The 25,983-nt window shown below is 37.3% G+C and overlaps 1 protein-coding gene across 1 annotated transcript; it reads left to right on the top strand.

Moving 5' to 3' along the window:
• Window positions 1-1,833: 1,833 nt before the first annotated feature.
• On the top strand, window positions 1,834-25,140 carry LOC140241786 (ras-related protein Rab-24-like). The gene is made up of 8 exons (XM_072321536.1): window positions 1,834-2,351; window positions 5,691-5,759; window positions 7,825-7,903; window positions 11,124-11,191; window positions 15,941-16,040; window positions 22,893-22,943; window positions 23,752-23,811; window positions 24,735-25,140. Exons 1-8 carry the CDS (start codon window positions 2,226-2,228, stop codon window positions 24,797-24,799), a joined length of 618 nt encoding a protein of 205 aa, XP_072177637.1. The 5' UTR covers window positions 1,834-2,225; the 3' UTR covers window positions 24,800-25,140.
• Window positions 25,141-25,983: the final 843 nt, after the last annotated feature.

The raw sequence follows: 25,983 nt of genomic DNA, 5'->3' as shown, positions 1-25,983 counted from the left end.
TATGCTTTGATGCAGATAATTATGTAACATTAATCTGTTTAGCCCTTAAAAATTCAGTCCAGCATACACCACTCTATTCTGAAATGTAACTTGTGGAAATTTGATTATAAATGGAAATGAAAAAAAAAATGATCACGTAACAATTCACACAGGCTATTGGTCGACATCCTTCACCCCAATGATTACTCCGTAAACCATGTTTACCACCAGAAAGAGACAAAAGCATGCATTCAGCAACAAAGAGATGAGCAGGAAAGGGAGAAGGAAGAGGGGATGAGAAAGGAAAAGGAAAAAGCAGAAAAGAACAAGATCGGAAGAAGAAAACTTATACAAAGTGAGGAAGTAAATGAAATACAGTCAAACCTGCCTTAGCGGCCACCCGTCTCCCTTGACACATTGTGTGACCGCTATTACACAGGTTTAACTGTAGCAAGCTGTATTTTCCCTTGCTGCATGTAAAGTCGGAGCAGGGAGGTGGGAAGTCTCTTCCCACCTCCCTGGTCGGAGCATGGCAGTCACGTTTCCTGCACAGGACGCAAACACACACATACAATTCATACACAACCGAACCTATAGCCCTTAGTCTTGAAAATAATGAAAAGCAAGAATAAACAAGATGATAAAGGGGACAGAGAGAACTTGGCTCGGCTCGAGATGACAAACCTGATAAGCTGGAGTCTGCCTAGCGCCTGTCAGTACAGTAAGCGCATCTGTTGACCTTTGACTCTTATGGACTCGCCGCGCGCGCATGACATACGTACGTAGCCTTGTACAGTATTATACAGCTATTTTGCGCGTCCGTGCTGAAAATGATGAGTGAGCCGAGTGGTGGGTGGTTCCACGACACACGGGAAGTTCTGTTATGAAAAGGAGCGACAAAACCCGAGAAAATTCTAAATTCAGTTTGTCTCATATTTTGGAGTAATACGACATGGTTGGTTGCTGATGAGAAAACATGATGATGCAGCTATAAATGGACGAGGCACAGACACCATAACCACACCCAAGAAGTAAAAACGTTGCTGCGCCGTGACTTGTTTGTGATACGGAACATGCACGTCTCGTATGCCGGACACTGAGGGGACCGACACAGCCAGTGAGAGGATGACGTGCCCGCTGCTGTCCGTGTGCGGCTCCGCCTGACCCCGACACCCGAGACGAGTGGAACTTGGTCTTTGGCATGGCATGAAACGAGAGTCGGTTACCTTGCTTACATCGATGCGACGTTTAGGCTAGCCAGCACTTGCACTAAACAGTTATTTACTTCGTTCTTATCTTACAACGCTATTCACGCGTTTAATGTTCCCATCTCCCATGAAAGCAGTTTGCCTCCCTGTTAAGGCTGTTTATGATATTAAAAAAATAAGGAATTGTACTGCACTGGACAATAAAGTATCTCTATTCTAATCTGATTTGACTTGTAAACGAATGTAGATAATACTATAGGCTAATACCTCTCATGTTATATCCAAATTCAGCTCTCACACAGTGCAGTGCCAAGTAAAACTCTTAACAGCGTTAGAGTGTTGTTCATACTGAAAGTTACAAGCTGACTTGACTTTCTGGATCATTACTAGTACGCATACTACGTACATAGAAAACTAGCTACAAACAATTAGCAATTCTGAATTCATGTCCAATGCAATACGGTGTACGGTGACCATGCATTTCATTGGGCTATGAAATGTAGAGTTTGGGTACATACTCGCCTGATGAATGGACTATGCAGACAGTAATACAGACTGGTAAAATTTTCTTGGCTCTGTGACCCTCTGGCTCTGCCCTGGGAGTCTACACATACCGCACCATATCGCACAAGTGACCCCATCACGTGCACTGTTGTGCAATTGTGTTACTGGTTACAGCACCCCGGGGTTACTAATAATACTCTGCTCCGTGCTGTAGTGAGTACGCTGTCATGTTACAATATATGGTGGCGTCTGTATGAGCACTTAGGGGTTGAATTGCTCAGGAATTCATGTGGTCTGTATGTGTACTGCTAGCTTTCCCATTTTCAGACTTGGCGGTTACATTACGCAGACAAAAGCAATGATGAAAGGGAGCATAAACTGTGATTGTAGAACTGCCAAGTGAAGAACCAAATTGTTATAGAGCATTCCATGGAGCGGCTTGCATGTGTGCACTAGCGGTGAGAATTTGGACAGTGGGCAGCTTATCTGATAAACACTTACTTCTCTCGCTCGTGAACACGGTTCAAACTCAAGATGAGCGGAAGTCGAGTGGACCTGAAGGTTGTACTCCTTGGTAGAGAGTACGGAGGAAAGACAAGCTTAGTGGAACGCTACCTTCACGATAGATTTCATGGTGACGTGCCGTACCAAAACGTGAGTGTGAGTTACACATCCCTTTTCATCCCTCTCTGCTCTTCAAAGAAAGCAGCAAGCGTGTGCACTGCTAGTGGCAATGGGATAGCACTGCGGAGGTGTGAAAGGCACGGACACTTGCTTGCCAATGGGCAGTTTCTTGTGAGCTAATGCATGCATTCCATATTCATTGGCAGAGAAAAGAATAATTAAAAAAAAAAAAGTTGATAAGATGTGGAATTATGGGCGTACAACAGAGGGCCATCAATTACCCTAGGTGCCATTCAAAATGCCTGGCCTTTTGTAACAAGAGTAAATGTTTAGTTCACAGATTTATACATATTCGTATTCAACAACAACTGAGGCAATAATTCCCCCCCCCCCCTCAAAAAAAAAGATAATAATACAATAAATGAATAAATATTTAAATGTATATTCAGCAAAAAGTCATCTGACCTGTACTGGACCAATGAAATGAATGCTACAATGGGAATATATGAGTGCAAATTGGTAAAACTTGTCAATAATGAATATCCAGAGGAGACAGAAAAGGTGGTCTTTATGGCCAGGTGACCATCACAAATGTGTTTATTTATTGCCCTTCTTGACAATAAAGTTAGTCGTTCTAATAGTGGGTGTTTACTTTTAAAGTCGGGCTTTGCTGAGCAATATGCTTGCTTTCTAACTGCAAAAAAAAAAAATAAATAAAAAATCATCCAACATTTACTATTATCACATGAGAAGTGGCGTCATTTACAGCACAATCATTTCTTTTGCTTGCTGTGCACTTTTGGAAAGCTAAACATTTCTGCATGTCTTCTAAAGATGATGTGGGATGTTTTTTACTGGATTTTTCAAAATATGAGGCAGTGCCTTGATGTACATTCAAGAAAAATCATATTTTTTGGTCATATATGCTCAAAACATACAACCTACATGTACACGTTTTTGTATACACATTCAAATCATCATAAATTTCTTTTTGCTTGCACAAGTTTGCTCTTTTCTTTTGATTGATTAGCTGCCTTTTTATTTTTGTTTTATTTTTTATATTTATGAAGTGTACATAACTTTTCTTTATATATGCCAAAAATGGAACAAGGAATTAGCCTTGATATTACATACCATGTACAGACATGATGTGAAATGACTGTGGCTAAGTAATGCCTAGTTCTGTGAATGACCATCTAACACTGCTAGCAGTGATCTGAGTGATGACAGGGTATGTCAAGTGAGAAAGGGGCAAACTCAACTGAATTCACAAATTATTTCTGCTCAGTCACATTTGGTGATATCATTTGACTGAAAGTTATGGTAATAGAATTATATTGTATTGTCTAAGGTTTAATGGGGTCCTGCACATGTTTTATGACAAAGAGGTGAATTGTCGTACAATTTATGAGGCAGAAATACATATTATACCACCATTGTATGTACAGGTATATTCAACATCTCGGTACAGTAGTTTATTTTTCAGTGATGTCTGACTAGTAGCTGAGAGTTTTTAGCAAGAAAATTCAGCCTTGTCTCAGCTGATCTGTTACTGAATAGAATACAGTACATTGTGATTCTGTTAAAGGGGAAAGTGGTATGATAGAAAATACAAATTCTTGTCCGCCATCAGCAGGAAATATGAGGCTCTCGTGATTAAGTCTTATAGCCAGAACAGCATTTCCTTCCTGAAACACACTGCAGGCCCTACATGTGAAAAACCAGTGTGGTATTTGATAAAGATGCAAGGTACTAATGTGAGTAGGACACTAATTGCAAATGTACTGTTTCAGTGACTGTAGGAAACAATATTCCATGATATGTTGGATATTACAGATGATGATCCAGATGGGTTATATCCTATTGAATATTTGCTCATTGCAAGCAACTTACCTGAATCTTTTTTTTAATCTAATTTTAGGGAGAATTCTTGAAAAGGATTACTTTCAAATTACAGTTAAATAATGTTAGTCAACATGATATAAAAAGGCAAGTTAAAAGCTTAGTCCATGAAAAGAAATAGAGATTTAAGCTAAAAGCCTAAAAAAGGTAAATATGATGTCTTCATGGTATACATTTTCATTAAAGACAAATTTTAGGCTTTCTTACAAGAAATGCATTATTGAGGGGAGAAATTTACTGATCTTCATGAAATATTGTAATTTAGTGTAGTCAGATAGATTCCACATAAGATGTACATTGTAGTTTTGCAACTAAAACTTCATCATGTACATCAATATGATGGCTGGCAAGCTATTTTCCAAATCTGCATTCACTTAAAGGACAAGTTCACCTTCATAAACATAAGGTTTGAGAGAATGTAGCAATATTAGTAAAACACATCATTGAAAGTTTGAGGAAAATCGGACAATCCGTTCAAAAGTTATGAATTTTTGAAGTTTTTGTGCGGTCACCGCTGGATGAGAAGACTACTGCAGTGTATGATGTCACATGCGTACAATGTTCAATATAAGGAAAATATAAAGAGAATTTCACAAACTTTCATCTTTTGAAAAAAGTACACATTCCCTTGACTCGTTACTGACATATGTTATGGGTAATATTATTCCCATTGCCTGTAGAAAGAGGCAAGTCAAGTGCTCTTTTATTATGTGAAAATATGTTGAATTTTCTTTACATTTTCTTTATACTGTTGTACTCATATGACATCATGAGCCTTAGTAGTCTCCTCATCCAGCGGTTCCAACACAAACATTTTAAAAATTCATAACTTTTGCATCGATTGTCCAATTTTCCTCAAACTTTCACTGATGTGTTCTACTAATATTGCTGCATTCTCTTAATCCTTATGTTTATGAAGGTGAACTTGTCCTTTAATGTATACTGTAAGAAACAAAACAAAACAGAAATTAGAAAATAAAAATGTATGTTCTGTATTAAAATTTATACATCTGTTTCCAGAGCTGTCAGTTAGTATCAGGTATACCTCTGAAACCCCTGGAACATTTTTTTTTTTCAAAGTCAAAAGTGGATACATTCTATGCTTAAGTACATGTACACTTGTAGACACAATTTTCATTTTAACAGTGAAATGTGTGTGTGCATCAGTATTTTTTTTTATCTATCAATGCAGGGTTGTTTCCCTGCATTTTTCATATAATTAAAAATAATAGATTGTATCAAAGAGATATATGAGAAACTACTTGACAGTACTTTATACATTCTCATTTTATTTCATATAATTTATTGTCTCATTGTTATGATCTGCATTTTTCCAACCTGCCATTTTTCTTTATTTGAATTTCTTCAGAAGTTTGCCAGTTCCTTGTGTCTTAAGCAAAATTTAATGGCAGTAGGAGTGTCAGCAGGATGTATCATGTTTGCTCTTTGTTTTGTTTTGTTTTTTTCTTTCAGACCATTGGTGCTGCCTTTGGAGCCAAGAAGGTGGAAGTGTATGACAGGACAGTCACCATGGGAATATGGGTAAAAATTATCATAATTTTTCAATCAACAGTAGATTTGTTTTATAAAATGTTTTAAAGGGAAGGTAAACCCAAAGAGCAATGTGGATTGAGTGAAAGCAGCAACATTAGTAGAACACATCAGTGAAAGTTTGAGAAAAATCGGACAATCGATGCAAAAGTTATGAATTTTTTAAGTTTTGGTGTTGGAACCGCTGGATGAGGAGACTACTAGAGGATATGACGTATGAGTGGACAACAATACATAGAAAATATAAAGGATATTCAACAAAAATTCACTTTTCTAGAATTATGAAAGAGCAGTGGACCAACCGCTTTCAGAAAGCAGGGGGAATAATTGCTGCCCTTAACATATGTCAATATCAAGTTGATGGAATTTGTAATTTTCATGAAAATTGGATTTTTGTAGTATTTTCTTTATATTTTCTTGATATTGTAGTCCACTCATACGTCATAACCTCTAGTAGTCTCCTCATCCAGCGGTTCCAACACCAAGACTTTAAAAATTCATAACTTTTGCATCGATTGTCCAATTTTCTTTAAACTTTCACTGATGTGTTCTACTAACTGTTGCTGCTTTCACTCAATCCACATTGTTCTTGGGGTTTATCTTCCCTTTAATGTACATCATTAATACAGTATATTCACAAGTGTGATGCTTGCCTTGATAATGCTTGATGCTAATTAATGCAGTTGTGATATATACTGTATGCCAAACCAAACCCTGTAGACATGCCCTTCCTAGTGGTTTTAAGTCTCTGTCAACAAAACAAGAAGTCCCCAGCAGGCTGTGGATGTTGACTTTCATGATTGTGTCAGAGCCAGTGTCCAATCGATGCAGATGATTGCACCGACATGTGATAATGAGTTTAATACTATGATTTGAATTGAGCGATTTTACAAAGAAAGAAAAGATGTCCATGGTCATCATATTTGAGACACTCTTCAGTGTATCCATCCCTTCTTGGATCGAATGAGGTAAAAATGATTTAGTGCTTTCAGAATATCACCTTACGATTCATATTTGAATAAGATTAGCCCAGGCTATATACATGTACATTGGAATGATCAAGAGCAGCCGGGGATACATCCTGATCAATGTACAGGCTCTAACCTACACCATCATTCCAGAAAAGTAAAAGTTAAGTAAAGATACTATTTAAGTAGACAGGAAGGACTATGCAAACGTAGTATTCTGGACAATTTTACATCTTACGTGCAGTGGCAGTAATATGGGTAGAAAGTAGATAGTTAAACTGTTCAGAGTTTGTATAAAATGCAGTGTGTAAGATCATTCAGAGATCTATTATGATTACAGAGATCACTGAGGTGTGAACTTCGAGGACAAAGGTGGCCTGATACTGTCGTGTAGAATCCTTCCAAACTAATGAGTATTTAGTGTGGAAGAAATTATTACATGCTGAGCTGTTGAAGTGAGACAGACCAACTAATGTTGCCCTAGCAACCACTTGTCCATTGCCAGCATGTATGAAGGCATTGTTTACCTCAAATCTCCCTTCTTTAGGTAATGTAGACCAGCAGCAAATACTGACAGCATAAATGTGTCTATGTGTGTGGACATTCTTTTCTTCAAACATTGAATATTCACTTATGTACAGTCATGCATGCTGATCTGTACCATCAGCATGTGAATTCTAGTGCTCTACAACAATTTTACAACTGTAAACCATATCGTGGAAGAATTACAAGTGTTCTTTATTTGATGTATTTTTAAAGCACCAATGAAACAAAACAAAATCACATCCTCACAGTGATTAAATGATAATTGACACAAAGGATTAGTCATAGTTTAGTACCTGCTTCAAAGAAGAAGAAAATGTGTGAATTCCAGCTGACTTGCCAAAGTTATTACTTAGATAAAATGTAACATCTGTAGTTTGATATATACCTGTACACTGCTAAGACAATTGTGCAAGCTCTTTACAGTGACCAAAACTCATATGCTGAAGTACAGTAACATTTAGTTTCCCTCAATTAAAATGGGCCCCTGTATTGGTCCAATGTTCCCTGATGTTAGCACTAACAAACTGGGTTTCTCCTCACAGGACACGGCTGGCTCCGAAAGGTACGAAGCCATGAGCCGAATATACTACAGAGGGGCCAAGGCTGCCATTGTCTGCTATGGTAAGGACACATGAACTTGGGAGATTACCCATTATTGATTTAGGATCATAATTACAATGCATAGTGAAAGAGAAGCCTGAAAATATTAGTTATTGATTGAAACCAAGAGGAATGCATTTAATTTCACTTTTCATGAAATAAGGGGTAAATATCATCTAGCAAATATAACATAAATTGCATGTAAAGTGAAGTAAATCCATATTATTCATTTTTATTCTGTTTTGTTGATACCTGTATGCTTATATTATTTAAGGTAAGGGGAAACATCTCTGAAGTACAAATCCTTACCAATTGTTCATTGGTACACAATATAGATTTTCAATAGTGAGAATTGGGGGTGGGGTTAAAATACTTCATTTGAAAGAGCTTCAGTTTTGATAATGATTCTTTGGAAGAATCATTCAGGTAATACCCATTTTTTGACATACAGAGTTTTCATTTTCATTTGGGTTTGTGAAACTATAATTGTCCTTGAAAGTCAGTTTTCTTTCTGATGTAGAGTATGGGGAAGCACTAATAGCTCTATGAGTTTCTTTTCAAATTATGTGTAGTTTCTTGCATTTTCATCTTCAAATACTGTTGGCCAGCTTGTGCAAATGCATTGTGACACTAACAAAAACAAGGAAAACATTTCAACAAGTGGTTGGTTGTGTGTATGTGTGAAAAAAAACAAAAAAACACACCGCAATTTGTTTTCCTCTTTTTTTTTTTTTCTAATCACATCTGTGATTTCCACTCTAGCTGTTAACCAGATAGTATGATTGGTAGCTTCCGTTGTGCCACACACATCAAACAGGGCTGCTTCAGAGGTTCAAAGATCAGATGTGTTTGCCTCCCAAAAACATGTCCCATGTAGCAAATGATCGGTGGAATAAGACCATGTACATTGACCCTTTATACCTATCATGTGCCCAAGTGCTCAGCTAAACTTTGCAAGCTTTTTCATCCCTATTCAGTAATCTATACAAACTTGACCAGTCATGAAGTTAGCAAGCCCACTCAGGTGTAGCAGTCTGGCTCAGTGCAACAGGAATTCCATGCTTATACAACAGAGATTATGGGGATAAGGTAATCTCTGTCCATTGACAATTTGTTTCCAGACAACTCTGCAAATTGGCATAGAAAGCACTCCAGTGTGCATGCTGAGCGGGGAACAAAGCATACATTTAGTAAGGGTTAAAGACCTTATACATACAGGTTCCATGACATTCGCTCCAGTGACAATTGCTCCCATGATGTATATATCTGCATGCTATCAAAGCCAAGCATAAAACCTACCCACAGACTCAACCCTAACACTACTCCTAATCCTCACATCAAACTAAACCTGAACCCTATCACAGCCCTAACCCTAATTCCTTGGAGAAAATAAGACAGGAGCAGTTGTCTCAGAAGTAAATGCTTTGTCGCTGTCCATATGAGCCTTGACAATCTCAGATGAACAGGTCTGCCTTGAATTATTTTATACATACTGAGTTTAGATGGAAGTACTTCTCTTTTTGAAGATCATTCAATCTTTATAGCCTTTGAGAGCATAAAATGTAAGGCAAAGCTCTGGGACAGAAAGCCGAGTTTGCCATTCTAACTTCCCTAAAACTTCAGCATCAACAATAAAACTTGGCCTTCAGCCCTGGGCGTTTTCTTTTAATAGGCAACTTTAAATTAAACGGAAAATGACATCACAGAGTAATCCAATACCTAGACATCATTTGTAACACGAACTGCGATCACCGCATGCTGTTCACATACAATCATTAATTATCTGGCAGTGTTTTTCCAAATCCTGAATTGCAGTTAGCACTGCTCTCTTGCTCTTAGTGCAGATACAAAGTCCAGCTGATAAGCGTCCTGTGTTGCCCTTGAGTGAAATGTTCATAGCAGCTTTACTGTTTCTGAAATAGACAGGTACTGCAGTTTAACTACCATGTCATTGAATTCATATCTGAACTTTTCCTGTTCGTAGTTTTGGGCACTCATCCTTGAATAAATAATAATAGTAAAATTAGTGATCCCAAACGTGTTTGCCATTGTGAGTAATATATCGCTGACCTTTTTTGGTGTGCGTTTTGTTTTGTGTCGTTTTTCATATTCTATATGTACATGTGACCTGTGGTTATTCATTAATTAATTTATTTATTTGTTCATTTATTTATTTATTTCCTTCATCATTTATTATAGTGTGAGATATTATACCACTACCTGTGCGTCCAGTGCTCTGAAAAAAAGGGGGGGGGGGTGAGATGCATTATCATGAACTTATATGATTCAGCAAATATTGGATTGTTCTTTTCAGAAGAGTAAAAAAAAAAAAAGATGGATCACCCATGCTGTATGGTGTACATACACACTTGAATTTGCATCCATCCTATTTATACTATTTTCATATCACAGCCATATGGTCAATGGATAGTTAAAGGGAGTATGAATGTGTAAAAAAAATTGGGGCATTGTAGCTTGGAAAGTTATACCTTGGTTCATTGCATGGTACTGATGAACTTCAATGTAATGAAATTCAAAGTTACTGTTTGGATAGAATGTAAGATTAGTGTCAAATGTCACAGTCATATCACAAAATTTGCCCCCAAGGACTAATTCAGCAACCTTTTGGAGTGTTGTGTATTAGATATATTTGATTTTATCAAGTTCATATCAGCAAAGGAATTTCTGCCATTGACCAATCATATTTCAGACAAAATGTATTGACAGCCATTATGGTTTGTAACCATAGATACCACGGTGATATGCACTGTGCTATTCTGAGGTATGTGAGTTGATATTAGTTGATTTGTAATGGTGATGTACCTCTAATTTCATGGGGTTCTTTTTTCTTTTTTGCCAGTAATTCTAAGATAAAGTTGATACTGAAACTGATACTTAAGAGCATGTGTATAATGAACATTAATTTCACATTATAGGTTCAAGGAGAATGTTTATGACAACAAATATTAATGTTACATGTAACCAGTGCTTAACACTGGTGCCAGTCCAACGGTCCCAGACTGGTAAAAATGACTGTTGGCCAGCAATTTTTTTAGGAATTGCCAAATTTATTGGCAAAATGCAAAACAAACAAACAAATCTGGGTATTTACTAGTCTGACAGGGACGGTCAAACCAGTAGAAAAAATGTGTTGGTGTGCAGCCCTGATGTATCCACCGTACATGTACCTTTAACAGAATCAGTCACACTGTATTATTGTATGTCTTTTTCTGGAACGCAGATTTGACGGACGAGCAGAGCTTTGGGAAAGCAAAATTCTGGGTCGAGGAACTGTTAAGAAATGAAGAGGTAAAGAAGCTGTTTAATCTTGTACAGTGTTTTTATGTTCCATCTTCCCCAGCCCCCACCCCACATTATTGAACAAAGAAAATATTCAGTAGGCGTGTCTTCATCAGCCCGAAGTTTCAAAATAGCGCGCTATCTTGTGGTTACCAAACTAGCCCGATGTCAAAATAGCACGCTATTTGTGTAGTGAAGATGCAAATAGCGTGCTATTTGATCAGGAAAATTTCCTCCAAAATCTTGGTCTAGTTCGTGAACTAGCACGCTAATTCGCGAAATAGCGTGCTATTTGGGGTGCGTCTCCATCAGCCCAAAATTTTTTTGATCCCTCCACGCTTTTGGTTGAAAATAGCCAGCTGGCTATGGAAGATTGCAGATTGTGTGTATTTTGGACTTGTTTAAACATTGCAAATTGTTAATTTCAGATAAGATGTCTCAATGGACAGAAGAAAGAGTAGCATTATTGATATCCCTTTGGAGAGAATATGCTGTACTGCTTACCACCCTGGTTGTAGTATCATACATAGGGTGATATAGGAGATTTTGCGCGGGGAAATCCACTTTCGAACCATGAGCTAAGCAGAGTAATGATGCAAAGTGCGCATGTGTCAATTTTCGGGCTAATTTCCCAAAGCGGGCTGTTCGAGCTGATGAAGATGCACATTCGCTGTATCGGGCTACTTTCCAAGACCGCAAAATTTCCCGCTAGTTTGAACTTTGGGCTAATGAAGACACGCCTAGTTTGTCATTCTTGTGCAGTCTGTGAATGTCCATCTAACCTTTTTAGCTCACCTGAGCCGAAGGCTCATATGAACTCTTGCAATCCTTTGTTGTTGTTGTTGTTTTTAAAGGGGGTGGGCAATTTTACAGGAATTTGTGGGAAAGATGCACAGCAAATTAGAGAAGAATGTAGAATGTTAGATAATTTTGTTGGATAGTAACATGGCAAACTCCAAGTGACTTTAGGAGGGAAGTTTTGGTGATTTTCTTGTCAGTTGTCTGTCAAATATGTTTTCTTGGAGCAAAAGAAAACAGATCAATTCGATCTTGTGACAGTAATGCCACTTTTCAGAAGCATAACCTGTCAAATGTAGACACAAAATTTGACAGTTTTTTTTGTTGAGCAGCATTTTCTTTATGATTGTGCTCAGAGTACCACATACATAATGTCAATCATTAGCCGAGATGTGAGGAAGTTGGTTAGTTGAGGATCTTTCCTAACAATTGGAGAACAATGGATGTTTGGTCGTTTGTTTGTGTAAGCTTAATTAGGAATACTTTGATGCAGTTTTTACTGCAGTGCAACCAGACAGAAGAGTTACCGATATTGAATTAATTCAACTCTTCAGTTTCGAGGGTATATAATACAGTAACATTCAGATAGGGATAAAACAATCAATCAATTGTCTCATGTACTCAAAATCTTGGCGCGCTTCTATCCATTTTGTTTCACTTCCTTTAATTGGGTTTCGCTCTTGGGGTGCATACTCTGCAATCAACATGTCAGTGAAATTGTGTGCGTCTGTACAGGATATCACAGCAATGAAACTTTGTCTGTACAGGATATCCCAACAACAATACTATTGCCATAACCTGCTTTGGGATTAGAGTTGATTATAATTTCCCTAATGCTTTTTGTTGCCATGGATTAATTTGGCTATTTGCCATGTATCACAGTTTTTCCAAGTCAGCTGGTAAGATTGAGATTTTAGAGCCCATCAGTGTATTTGAGAGCGGGAGAATGATACATAATCAAGATCGTAAAATTGAATCAAATTTGTTATAGTCAATAAAACATGGTAACAGGAATTGATTAGTTGTCTGGAAATAGATTTGTGAAAGGCTAATTAGTGTTGTCCGGAAAGGGTTTGAGCATGTCGCTGCAACATGCTCGAATTCTTGTGCAACATCCCCAAAAGCCAGCAACATGCTATGCAACATCCTCGAGAAGTGGCAACATGCTCAAAATAAAATGTACTCAAGCATGTGAAAAATATGTGCAAAATTTGAGAAACATCCAACCATGCAGAAAATCTGTGCACAAGTTATTAGACAGAATGTGGAACGTAAACAGCACAACAGGAAATGAATTATGAATTATTGTGGGCTATGCGCTCGTGATTTGCACTCAGAGCACGTACAATTTCTGCGATATTCTCACATTCAGAGCTTTTAACATGCTCAAATTTCATGTTGTGGACCACACTGCTGATCAGCCTTCTGGGGAAGAGAGATAAATGTGTGTGATGTTGAAATTTCTACACTAGAAAAGACACAAATCCCTTTAAAGATCTGGTAGCACCCACTGGGGTACATTTGAAAACCATGATTAGCACAGGCTTGCTAGAAATCGAATAAAATTTCACGTCATCAGCGAATATGTGCATTGAAGTGTGCGCTCACTGGTAAGTTTCGACTCTAGTGAGATTCTTGGCTGTGTGTGTACTTTATACAGTGTACGTAGAGATCAGTGATAAAGTTGTACACAATTCGTTACGGGGATGTTCGAATATAATTTGAGTCGGGTCTGCCTTCCATTTCTTCTTCTTCTTCTTCTTTTTCTTCTTCTTCCTCTTATTATTATTATTGTTATTATTATTATTATTATTATTATTATTATTATTATTATTATTATTATTATTATTATTATTATTATTATTGTTATTGTTATTGTTATTATTTTTTTGGACCAGGTAAAGAATATAGGATACATATCATAAACATTCCAAACATGAAACAAAAACCAGAATGAACATTACAAAGGAATACACTGTACTGTACATGTTACACAAAATGAAAATCAAAGGAATGGAGACAACATGAGGTATGGTATCCCCATGCTACAAGTTCTTTAAGTTCAGTTTTGCCAAGAAAGCAAGCATTGCTTAGAATCAAAGCTTGTTAGATTTCACTCTTCACCATGCCGTACAATTCTATATGAGAGGGCCTTATATGTTGATGCTATCCAGTGAACCTTGCATTTACGCAAATCTAGTTTATAGACACAAAGAAATAGTCCTGTAACTTTTAACACCTGAGTTGGATACTGTTTGTATTCAAAATGCACTCATGTATTCTGTGGAGGGATGCTTTTGGTAGCATGGTATTCTACTGATGAGAGATTGACTAATGTGTAACTAATGACAGATCTACTTCTGTGATATACAAATGTACATGTACACTGTACAAGATGTGCATCTTAAAGGGAAGATAAACCCCAAGAGCAATGTGGATTGAGTGAAAGCAGCAACATTAGTAGAACACATCACTGAAAGTTTGAGGAAAATCAGACAATCGATGCAAAAGTTATGAATCTTTAAAGTTTTGGTGTTGGAACCGCTGGATGAGGAGACTACTAGAGGATATGACGTATGAGTGGACAACAATACAAAGAAAATATAAAGAAAATTCAACAAAAATTCACTTTTCTAGAATCATGAAAGAGCAATGGACCAAACTCTTTCAGAAAGCAGGGGGAATAATTGCTACCCTTAACATATGTCAATATCAAGTTGATGGAATTTGTAATTTTCATGAAAAATGGATTTTTGTAGAATTTTCTTTATATTTTCTTGGTATCGTTGTCCACTCATACGTCATAACCTCTAGTAGTCTCCTCATCCAGCTGTTCCAACACCAAAACTTTAAAAATTCATAACTTTTGCATCGATTGTCCGATTTTCTTCAAACTTTCACTGATGTGTTCTACTAATGTTGCTGCTTTCACTCAATCCACATTGCTCTTGGGGTTTATCTTCCCTTTAACCTTCCAAACAAGTTCTGCAGTGCACTCAGAACTCCTCTATTACCCTCTGTCCATGTACATGTATAGCGTTTAGCACCTAGTAGCTCTGCTTTCCATTGTCAAGGATTGTAGAAGGTTGATCACAATTGAGCACACCAATTATTAATATTCCAGTTGCACATATCTGACTGGCTGACAGCCAAGTTACATTCAATCTCACGACTTGCAGTCAGTCATAGCTTTTAATAAAGAAAGGAATGAATGATTAATTGCCAGAAGTGACAGGATATGAAAGGTCACAGGTCATGATCAAATAGAATAAATATTTAAGTTAGCGAGCAGTAGCACTCACAGTTTTAAAGAAATTAATAAATAATCAATTGCCAAAAGCGACTGGGGGTTGAATGTCAGAGTCAAGCTGACAATGCAACTTTCCAACTGTAAATTCCATGAGGAAGGTAATAATGTTTTTAGTGTCAAACATACTGGATTGAAATAAGTTTGGAAATATTTCCTTTGTCCAAAGATGGTTCAAGGTCAGTCCCTTTAGCCAGTGGTAATGGTAGAAAATCTCACAAAATGTAAATGAAGAGCCATGTACAGTTTATACATTTACAGAATTATTTAATGATTTGCATGAGAAGGCAGAGACTTTCAAGCCAGCTGTGTCTGCTGTAGTCAAATTGCTCTTAATATTATTCCCTGTATCTTGTATGCGACAAAAATTTCTCGAGGTTTTTATTTTTATGAATTTCGCGAGTTACATGGGTGCCGTTCAGGAATATAAAAGTGTGCGAAAATATTAATTCTGATCTCACCGTGAATGTGACCTGCAAGCATACATTATACATTTCTCTGTTTGGTACTGGACTCCATGATCGCGAATTAAACCACTCACAATATTATCGGGAGTCCCAATGGGCGAAAAATTGGACTTGCTAAATGTATGGTGTATACATTAGTTTACTTCTGTTTTTAATATTCTATTTTTTTTTTCTTGTCTTGTGCAGCACTGCAAAATCTATTTATGTGGGACCAAAATTGATCTTGTGGAGGAAGACAGGAAATCAAGAAGAGTCGACTACCACGCCACAACAGATTATGCTGATGGTGAGTAGGAAGGATCCTTTCACTCCAGAAAAAAAAAAAAAAAATCGCATGATTTGTTTCTCATATTGAGTCAAAATGATTGTGTCAAGAATGACCATGTGCCACTTAATGCATTGTGTGTGTGTGTGCGTGTGTGTGTCAGTGTGAACAGTGAAAGTAATCAGTCAGGGAAGGGATTGTGTGTGTTGTCTATCAATAGCGTTCAATACCACTCACACTGGCCCTGAAAAATGGTGACCTTACCTGAAAAGTTTATCGTCAAATGTGCCAAAAGCCACCCCAAAACACTGTCAGATTGACTGCTCACTGGCGTGTAATATTTTCAGTACAAGATTTTCTATCGTCCATCATGATATGTAGTGTGTACCTTTCGCTGCCAAAAACTCTTGATATGTGTCTTGAATTCTGCTCGACATTAAGATTGCTCTTCACGGCCATGTTCCAGTATGCAAAACGTGCAGCGAGCTTGTCAGGCTGTTTTCATGTTAGTTGCAAGCAGTGGACTGCCAAGCTAATTACCCCATTTTTTCATCACCGCCAGCATTTTCATTCTAGTCGCTGTTGAGTCTTTTAAAATCAAGTGAAAACGATTATTTGTCTGTGTGGTGATAGTATTCACGTACTGAATTGGTCTTTGTGAATACTGGAGTTCTTGTATCGATCGATTGAATCAGTGCTGTACGATAGAAAACATGACAAAGACTTTCAGAAGTGACAGAAGGCAGCACCTAAGTACTTCTTTGCTTGTGTGGATGTAATTTTGTCACATCAGCTTTTTAGTCTGGATCAGATAATGAACGTCAGTAGCAGACTTTATTGATCTCATGAAACAGAGACTTCTCTCTTTTCTTTCTGTTCTTGCTGTATGAACTTGGCACTTCATCTCTCATATCTGCTTCCTTTAAAGGGATGGTATAGTTTTGGTTGAGACTGGGCTTCAGGTTTCCAACACTTTTGTGAGGTAAATGAGAAACGTCTAATGAAATATGAAAGAGCGTACAATTCTGAGAGGAATTCAAAGTTTATTTGATGAAAATTGGTTTTGAAATGGCCGAGATATCCAGAAACGAAGAGGTCTTAATTAAAGGTGGGACCCCCCCCCCTTTTTCCCTAGGACCACTTTGTTTTACTTTGTTTTTTGATATCTCAGCCATTTCAAAACCCATTTTCATCAAATAAACTTTGAATACCCCCTAAGAAGTGTATGCTCTTTCATATTTCATAAGCGTTTTCTAATTGTCTGGCACACACATGCACAAATCTGTATCCCCTATTTCACCCAAAACTATACCATCCCTTTAAGAAAGTGCCTTTCACTACTTTGAGAACATTGCTTTGGTTTACCATTGACCTATACATGAACAAGTACTGCATGACAATTAAAAATGATACCTGACGAGGATGACAAGATACTTTGTGTAGAGATGAAGAAAAAAAAAACCCTGTTATTTCTATGTTAGAGTGATTAATTATCTGTAGTGATTTTTATGGAATACGAAATGACAAGTTTGACAACCACGATATTGATATGATTAATTTTCTGCGCTTTTTCCTGGCATATGATATGGGATTGTATTTAAATTGCACACACACAAAATATATAAGTAGCATATCCTTGGTAGACTGTTGGCCGTATTTCCTCCTTGTGACATCACAATGGTCTGGTCAGAGATGCTGGATGGAAGCCAAATGCAGTATCCATGAGCTCGTATGTGTTATGATCTACAACTGTATGTGTGTGTGTGTGTGTGTGTGTGTGTGTGCGTGACTCTGTATACAGCTCCATTTTTCTGATCTTTGGAAGTGCCCATACTCTTACTAATGTGTTTCATTTTTCTTAGGTAGAAAGGGATACCCCCGAAATTAACATTTATTGTATGTAATGAATCTGGTACATGGTTATCATTGCGTGTGGCTTGGGTGCCCAAAAGTTGGAGGTGGGACTAAATATTATTTCATGAACCTGCAATAAGATATGTACAATGTACATTTACATGTGAACATAAGGTGAATCATGTTCAATGCTACTGCTGGTGTACATGCTATCTCAGCACTAGCACCAGCAGTAAATCTAGAACTTGAAATCAGTCAGGGATGGTAGGTTGACCTCAAGCTAGTGTTGGGGGTTGGTGTAAAATGTCATACTTAATTACTTACTCAGGGGCCGCGGAAGCGGGGGGGGGGGGGGGGTGGGGGGGCTGCAGCCCCCCCACACTTTTGGTTCGTCAAAAAAAAAAAAAAAAAAAACGAAAAAAAAAATTGAAAAAAAAAAATCTCAACACTCATGAATTTCAATTCCCAAAGATTCCGCCCTTAGATTCTTCCTGTCTAAGCGGGGGGGTCTTGACCTTGCCACCCCCGTCCCCCCCCCCCCCCCTGGTCCCGCAGCCCCCCCACACTGAAAAACGTTCCGCGGCCCCTGTTACTGACGTAGCTGATCAAAGTTTGAGACAGATGGATGCTGGGAATATCACTGCAATTGTTTTACTTGATATGTCGGCAGCTTTTGATACTGTGGACCATTCCATTCTCACCCAGACTCTCAGATCTGTTGGTGTCACAGGACTTGCATTAGAGTGGTTTCAATCTTACCTTACCAGCCGCTCACAATAAGTTAAGATCAATGACAGTAACTCTGATCCGGCTGCACTTACTTGCGGTGTCCCGCAAGGGTCTGTAGGTGGACCACTTCTGTTCTCTCTGTATCTTTCAAGGATAAGGTACATTTTTGAAAGACACAACATGATCACTGTTATGCAGATGATATACAAATATTTGTGTCTTTTTCACCAACCAGGATTAAACTCTCTTAAGAATTATGTATTGATGATGTTAAGGCGTGGATGGAAAGAAATGGTCTGAAATCTAACGACAGTAAGTCAGAATTTATTCTGATAGTGATCCAAATAGATGTTGTCTAAAGTGAATTCTGATGGGCAATTCCGCGGTTAGTAACGTTACATTTGAACAAATTTAGATATTTGTTTTTACCACTAAATTACCATTTATTCATTTCAAGTCAAAATTATGTCAAAAACATGTTCATCCTTCCCAGGTTTATGATACAAAAAAGAATGAACACAATCCAAGAAATATTAGAATTGCTATAGCAACTTAAAGGGCTGGTTAGTAACGTTACGAAAAAAGGACATGACAAAAAAATCAATGTCTTGTAACAAAAAGTGTGCAAAAATTCAAGTGAATTCAAACAAAGTGTTGCATTAATTTCAATTATTGCATCATGACAAATGTTCATGCAAATTTTTTAGCAGTTCGACCGATAATTTTTTAGCTAGACCCCCAAAAGCATGGTTAGTAACGTTACATTTGTCCGGAGTAATTCCGCAGGTCATTTCACCCTTTTGTAATTGACAAAATGTCACATGACTTCTGGAGTATTTAAATGTATTCATCTTTTACCCTTTAGCAAAACTTTGAGGAAAAAATTTCAAAGGAACCCACTGTAATTTGCATTTAAGTGAATTTCAGCGTCCCCAGTCCCACATGTACATTTTAAATGATGGTTTTAGATCTCACAAAATCAATGAATACGAAAAATAAAATCTACTGAATTTGAAAGACCCTAATGATTGGCGAACATCCATGGCATTAGTTGATACCTAGATTAAAGGGTAAGATAAAGAGGCACATTTCTTTTATCCATGTCATGTCCACCTAACTGCGGAATTGCCCTGATACATGTTATGTTAGAATTGGCAATAGTGATATCAAGCCTTCGAACAAAGTTTGTAATCTTGGTGTTGTTTTTTATACAAATCTTACATTCAAAGACCATATTTCATATGTACGTATCCCAATCTGTAAGATGTCATTTGCGTAACCTGGGCTCAATTCGGAGATATTCAACTAGATCAGCAGCAGAAAAACTGATGCATGCTCTTATTTTGTCTCGCCTAGATTTCTGCAATTCTCTGTTTTGCAGCCTTCCACAAAAAGAACTCTGTAAACTGCAACGTCTTCAGAATTGTGCCGCTAGACTACTTACTTTCACTAAGAAAACTGTGCATACTACCCCAATACTTCGGTCCCTACACTGGCTCCCTGTAGAAAAACGTATGAACTTCAAGATTCTTCTTCTTGTGTACCGTACATTGCACAAATTTGCCCCTACCTATTTTCAAAATACTCTTCATCTTCACCAACCACCATGAAATCTCCGTTCATCGAATTCGCAAAATTTACAGGTACCTCGAATCAAGCATAGTTTGGGGGATCGTGCTTTTTCATATAACCATGGGCCCAAAACTTTGGAATAGCCTGCCAAATCTCTTCGACAAGCATCTTCTATTGATGGTTTTAAAAAGAACCTCAAAACCTACCTTTTTGATTTAAATTGACAATTGTTTACCTGTACAGTATGTATATGTGTATGTATATTGTTTGTTTATTGTTCTTATCATCTTCTGTGATACTCTGTTGTAACGTGATACATAATTGTGTACTCTGTTCTACAGCGCCATGAGTATCTTTTTAGGTAGACTGAGCGCTTTATAAAAGTCTCTCTATTATTATTATTGTTATTATTATTATTACTGTGCTGAAACAAGCTCTACCATTTTTGTTGGTAATTCACATGCTGTATACCTCCATTTGTCAACACCAGCCCTGAAGGATTATCAAATCTATCATTTAAGTTCAGTGTTAGTTGTGAGTGATGACTATACATATTAGATGTCATCTCCACTCACATCAAGTGCGATGTATGTGCTTAAAGGTCCAGTTTACCTTTGGGAGCAGTGATTTCAAAAATGTTCAAGATATCACATTTGATGCATATGTGTAGGTCTGTTGAATCATAAAACATCCTACCATATGAAATATTTGCAATAAAACCTAAAATATAAGGAGATATCAGGGTTTTTCTCAGTAAACCGTAACTGTATACGGTTTAGTCTGGAAAAATTTTTATTATAACTATTGTTCACATTTTGTGTATTTAACAACACTTAACATCGATTATACGGATTCAAATTTTGACAGTGGTTGTTTCTATCCCTAACTCACATTTTAGAACTATTTTAAAGTACTAATGCTTTCATCTGCAAATGGTAAATTATGCCTTTAATTTAGGGATGCTGATGCTGACGTTCAGATAGAGCTCTGCAGAAATCTGAGCCTGGGAGTAAACTTGAGAATAAGACTGTTGTAATGTGGAGAAGTGATGAAATTTGTGACATTTGAATCTATGTATTTCCCCATCATCCATCTAAAACTATTTCAAAGCAGTCCTGGCTGCATCTTTTCATATGTGACCCTGTGTCACAAAACAAACAGAGAGACATCAGACATAGACTTAGTTAAAGGCGCATAGTCACAGTGGGTGCGGGGGTGCTGTCGATGATACTGCCGATCACTGTTAGCATTAGTACGAAGATTGCCGAAGTTGAGCTGTCGTCAAGAATAAAGCGCGTAGGTGTTGCTGGGTAACGCTGCCTTCGTTGTCTTCTCTGCGCATCACACAGTCTGTAGTAATGCCAGGGGTGTGTGCATATGTGCTTCTTAGTATGACATCACAAAAGAAATTTGCTAAAGCTGTCATCCCCCTCAGCTGAATCATGAGCTAAACTGTCATCGGACCACTGACTACAGTGGATCAGACTTCTTCGGACTCGGGGGGAAATGGGTCAAAGAGTAAGCGCTGAAGAGGAGTCGATAGCATAGGTCTCTATAGGAAACTTGCGCCGTGCACCCCCGTAGCATTCGACTAAACCACCGGGACTGTGTGACTTTAAGACCAGATTCTGAAAGAGTAGACTCCTAGCTTTAAAATGATGTATAACTCTTTGAAAGACAACTGGACCTTCCTAACCTGCCTAAGTAATGGAAAGAAAGTACACAACTCTGGAAAAGTGTTTATTGAGAAAAAAAGGCTTTGAAGTTTAGGGTCTATTCAAGTGCCTTTTATCTCACTAAGCTGTGCTCTGTGCAATGAATGGGACAAAAAGCAGGATGTAATACTCTGTAATAGCCACAATGAAGAGATTATTAGATTTAGCTGAAAATTTCAGCACCCATTAAGCACATTCTATTTGTGACTGATACCACCTTCAAATGCAGTAGCACTATCCTTTCAGACGTTATCAGAGTTGAAAGTGAAGAGTATGTAGCAGGTCTTTATGAAATGAAAAGGGACCTCTATTAAACACCTGATTACACTGTTCTTCCTTTAAAAAACGACTGGTCAATAAAAATTGCTAAAACATAATTTGCTGTTCGTTTTGTAAACCCAAACTGTCAAAAGAAGAATTGCTCTTTCAGAAAATATCAAAAACTGAAGATTGACTAGGTTCACCCATTTCACCTATTTTGAGTCCTCATGAAAAAAAAATTAAAGGAGTACAACTTTTTTTTTTTGATTTGTACCAAGCGCAATCACCTTTTAATCATTGTGCAATGCACATGTGATCCAGAAGACTTTATAAGTGGTGGTGTGAAGATAACGCTAGTGTCAGGGATCAATAGTTATGATTAGTATTACTTGTATTAACCTGACCAGTGGTGTTGGACTTCAATCTAATGCAGGTGTTTTGGAAATGACACCAGTGCCAACACTAGCACCAAACTTGATGTAATCCATGGACTCACTGAAATGTATATGGTGTATGATACAGTATGAGGCTGTGATTACAACAGAACATTTATAAGTGGATGTTGATATCATGGAGTTTAGAAACATAGTATATGTTCAGTCCAATATCCTCTTAAGGTGTGCTCGTGTATAATGAATGATCTAAGACAATGAAAATGTTTATTTCTCTATAATGTGGGAAGCAAATGAGATGTGAAAATATCATGTTATTCCATTCACATTTTTTCTCTTTCTCTTTGCAGAGATTCATGCCCAAGTCTTTGAAACATCAAGTAAAACTGGATACAACATAAGTGAGTAGATCATATTTTGTTGTTTGCCATGACTTCAGTGTGATGTTTAATCATTTAACATTGAACAGTATATTCAAGCTTCAAGTGGTTTATAAATTATGATCACATAAAATCAATGCAGCAACAATACATTCTAACAAGATACAACTGTAGTTACCAGGTAGGTGTATGCATGCATTAATGCACAATGATTCTGTAGGGTAAGATTTTGGCCATGGGATCAAAGGTCAAGTGAGAATGTTGAAATGTCATAGTTTTTCTCTATATTTTGAAAAAAAGCTCAAAGAATTGTCATGAAAATCGAATTACCAGTTGTGATTTTTGGAAGAAAGCTATGCAGCATGGGGTCAAAGGGCAAGGGTTGAAGGCCCAGTGAAAATACTCAAATTCCCAGTCTTGCTTTCTGAAACAAGTTAGCTGTCCGAATGAAACCTGATTCAATAAATGTAAACATTCAACTCATTTGTGGTTGTGCCAAACTTTCCAACATGTTTTTTGCCCATCATGTGAAACTATCATCTTACATACATTGTCAAGATGTACTATGGACCATTAGGAGAACAATGTGATATGGCAGAGGCATTTCTGGTTTGTTTGTTTGTTTGTTTGTTTGTTTGTTTGTTTTTGGGGGGTTTTTTTTGACAAAGTGTGATGCTTGTATGGTTAACCAGTAATCATGAATAAGAGAAAGAGGATGATAGTTGAACACATTTGAGGTTAACAAATATCAGCGGATAATTTTAGTTTTTCAAATTGATCATATTGTTTGGGCTCTCATATTTTATCCTTAATATTCTTTACTTTGCAGAGGAGCTATTCTTCAAGATTGCAAAAGACTTCGTAGATGACCCCAAGAACAATGAAAATGGTAAGTAATAAGACAATCATAATACTGACCCATAACCATACAGAGAATGCAGCAGTGTAGTTGTCAGTAGTTTGCTGCTAGTGCTACACATGATGGGCCTCTATCAATCAATTAACCAATCAAGTCACATAAAACTCCTGAGATAAATGAATAAGTTCTTTACAGCAGTCTTTATCTCTGAAACATGAGAGTATTAGACGTGATCATCAAAACTAAAGAGCATGTCTGTAGCCTCCCGATTCATGATCATGCGGTATGTTCAATTGACTTTCAAAAACCTTGAGTGTCTAGGTAGTTTCGAGAAAGTGTGAGGAACTGTCAAGTGGTTGTGTGGTAGAGCAGCATTGAGATGTTTTCTGTAATCTCTCTAATCCTAGTAGGTAATTTAATAGATGTCGTGCAGCACTCGAAGAAGTCTTGGAAAGTTGTCAGGGCTACTTGAAGTCATTTAGCTGCCTCATAAACTCATAGGAATTTAGACCCAAATCATTATAACCAGCAACACTCTGCCTGCATCACAGAGAGCTGCTTATCTTTCTGGACTTAATATATCTTGCCCTTTCCATAGTGCATGAACTTGAATTTCTTTTGTGTGTGTGTTGTAATGACTGTGAATATAAATTATTCAAAATATTCTAGGATTAGACTATATGTAGTATAGTCGTGCAGACTGCTTACCTCTACAACTCGTTCAATCAATGACACTCGATTTCCTACATGCATATGAAATGATGAAAAGTTGTATTTGTAGGGGAAAATTTGACACAGCTCTGATGAAATGCATAAGCGAGTGGATATCTTGAATGGCATCAAAAGTTTGCATGAAGAACTGAAAAATACAGATATGTATTTAAATGTTTACATTCTCTATTTATTTTTACCTCTTCCATCATACTTCTCTCCGTCTTCCACATGCTGTGCAGGAGATCAGGCAGAGCACACGTTAAGGTTAACAGAGCAGCAACCCAAGAAGTCCTGTCCGTGTTGACATCGGATGACGGACCCTTAAGCCTTACGATGTCTAGTCAGCAGAATCTTGAAGGACAAAATATAATATCATGTGTCTGTAAATTTATTGGTAATGCAGCCGCCTGTAGTTTCCTTCTTTCTTGCTTGGGAGCAAGTCGTACAGTATTCTCTGACAAAACATATCTAGCTTTGATAGTAATTTTTTGTGTGTCTTATAACAAAGTAAATCCAGTGATGAATAACTTGAGACAGAGGGTTATTAAAGGGATGGTACGGTATTGGTGGAGATGAGAAAGGGGCTTTTAACTTTTTGCAAGATACCAAGAAAACACTTATGAAATAGTACAGAGCATACCACTTTAAGAGGAATTCAAAGTTTAATTGATGAAAATCGGGTTTGGAATGACTGAAACAGCCAAAAACAGAGTAAAACAAAGCAATCGTAATAAAGTGTGGGTCCCACACTTATTAGAATCACTCTGTTTTGGATATCTTGGCCATTTCAAAACCAATTTTCATTAAATAAATGTTGAATTCCTCATGGAATTACATGCTCTTTTATATTCATAAGAGGTTTCTCATTATCTCACCAAAATATGTTAGAAACCTGAAATTAGGTCTCAACCAAAACTATACAATCCTTTTAAGGTCATTTTGCTTGATGGCATAAAAGCAAGTTGAGACCAGCCAGCTTGAAAATTCTTTATCTGATTCTAAGATCAATGTTTGCAGAACTTTCTGGCTACAGCTAAACTTGGTGCATCCCAAATTGCTAGGCAAATGAAAAATTATGTTTTGGACTCCATGCAAAATTTAACATGGAATTAAAATGCTTCATCAGTCTTCATTTTTTTGATGTGGTGGAAGCTCTGATGATGTGAGCTGTTCTGGATACAGACGTAAAATTAAAACATATTTCCAGTCAAATTGGTTCTTGTTGCATACAGAAGAAAAGGGGATAGGCTCACTGTGTGAGAAGAAGTGATAATTTATTGTACAGTATCATATTTTGTCACACTGTCAGAAAAGTAATCCCAATTTGGAACATTAACAATTTTTTGAGTATCTGCCTGACTATCTGTGTATCATGTAATCCTACACCTAAAGAATGCAGCATCTGTCTTTCCAGCATAATTGTGTATTATTAGTGTAACTTGTGACATTACTTTGAGTTTTTCATTCAGTTTCCCTCATTTTTTGGTG

Source organism: Diadema setosum, chromosome 18 (genome assembly GCF_964275005.1).
Source record: "Diadema setosum chromosome 18, eeDiaSeto1, whole genome shotgun sequence".
In the NCBI taxonomy this organism is placed as follows: Eukaryota; Metazoa; Echinodermata; class Echinoidea; order Diadematoida; family Diadematidae; genus Diadema; species Diadema setosum.
This window is presented reverse-complemented; position numbering and strand designations above follow the sequence as displayed.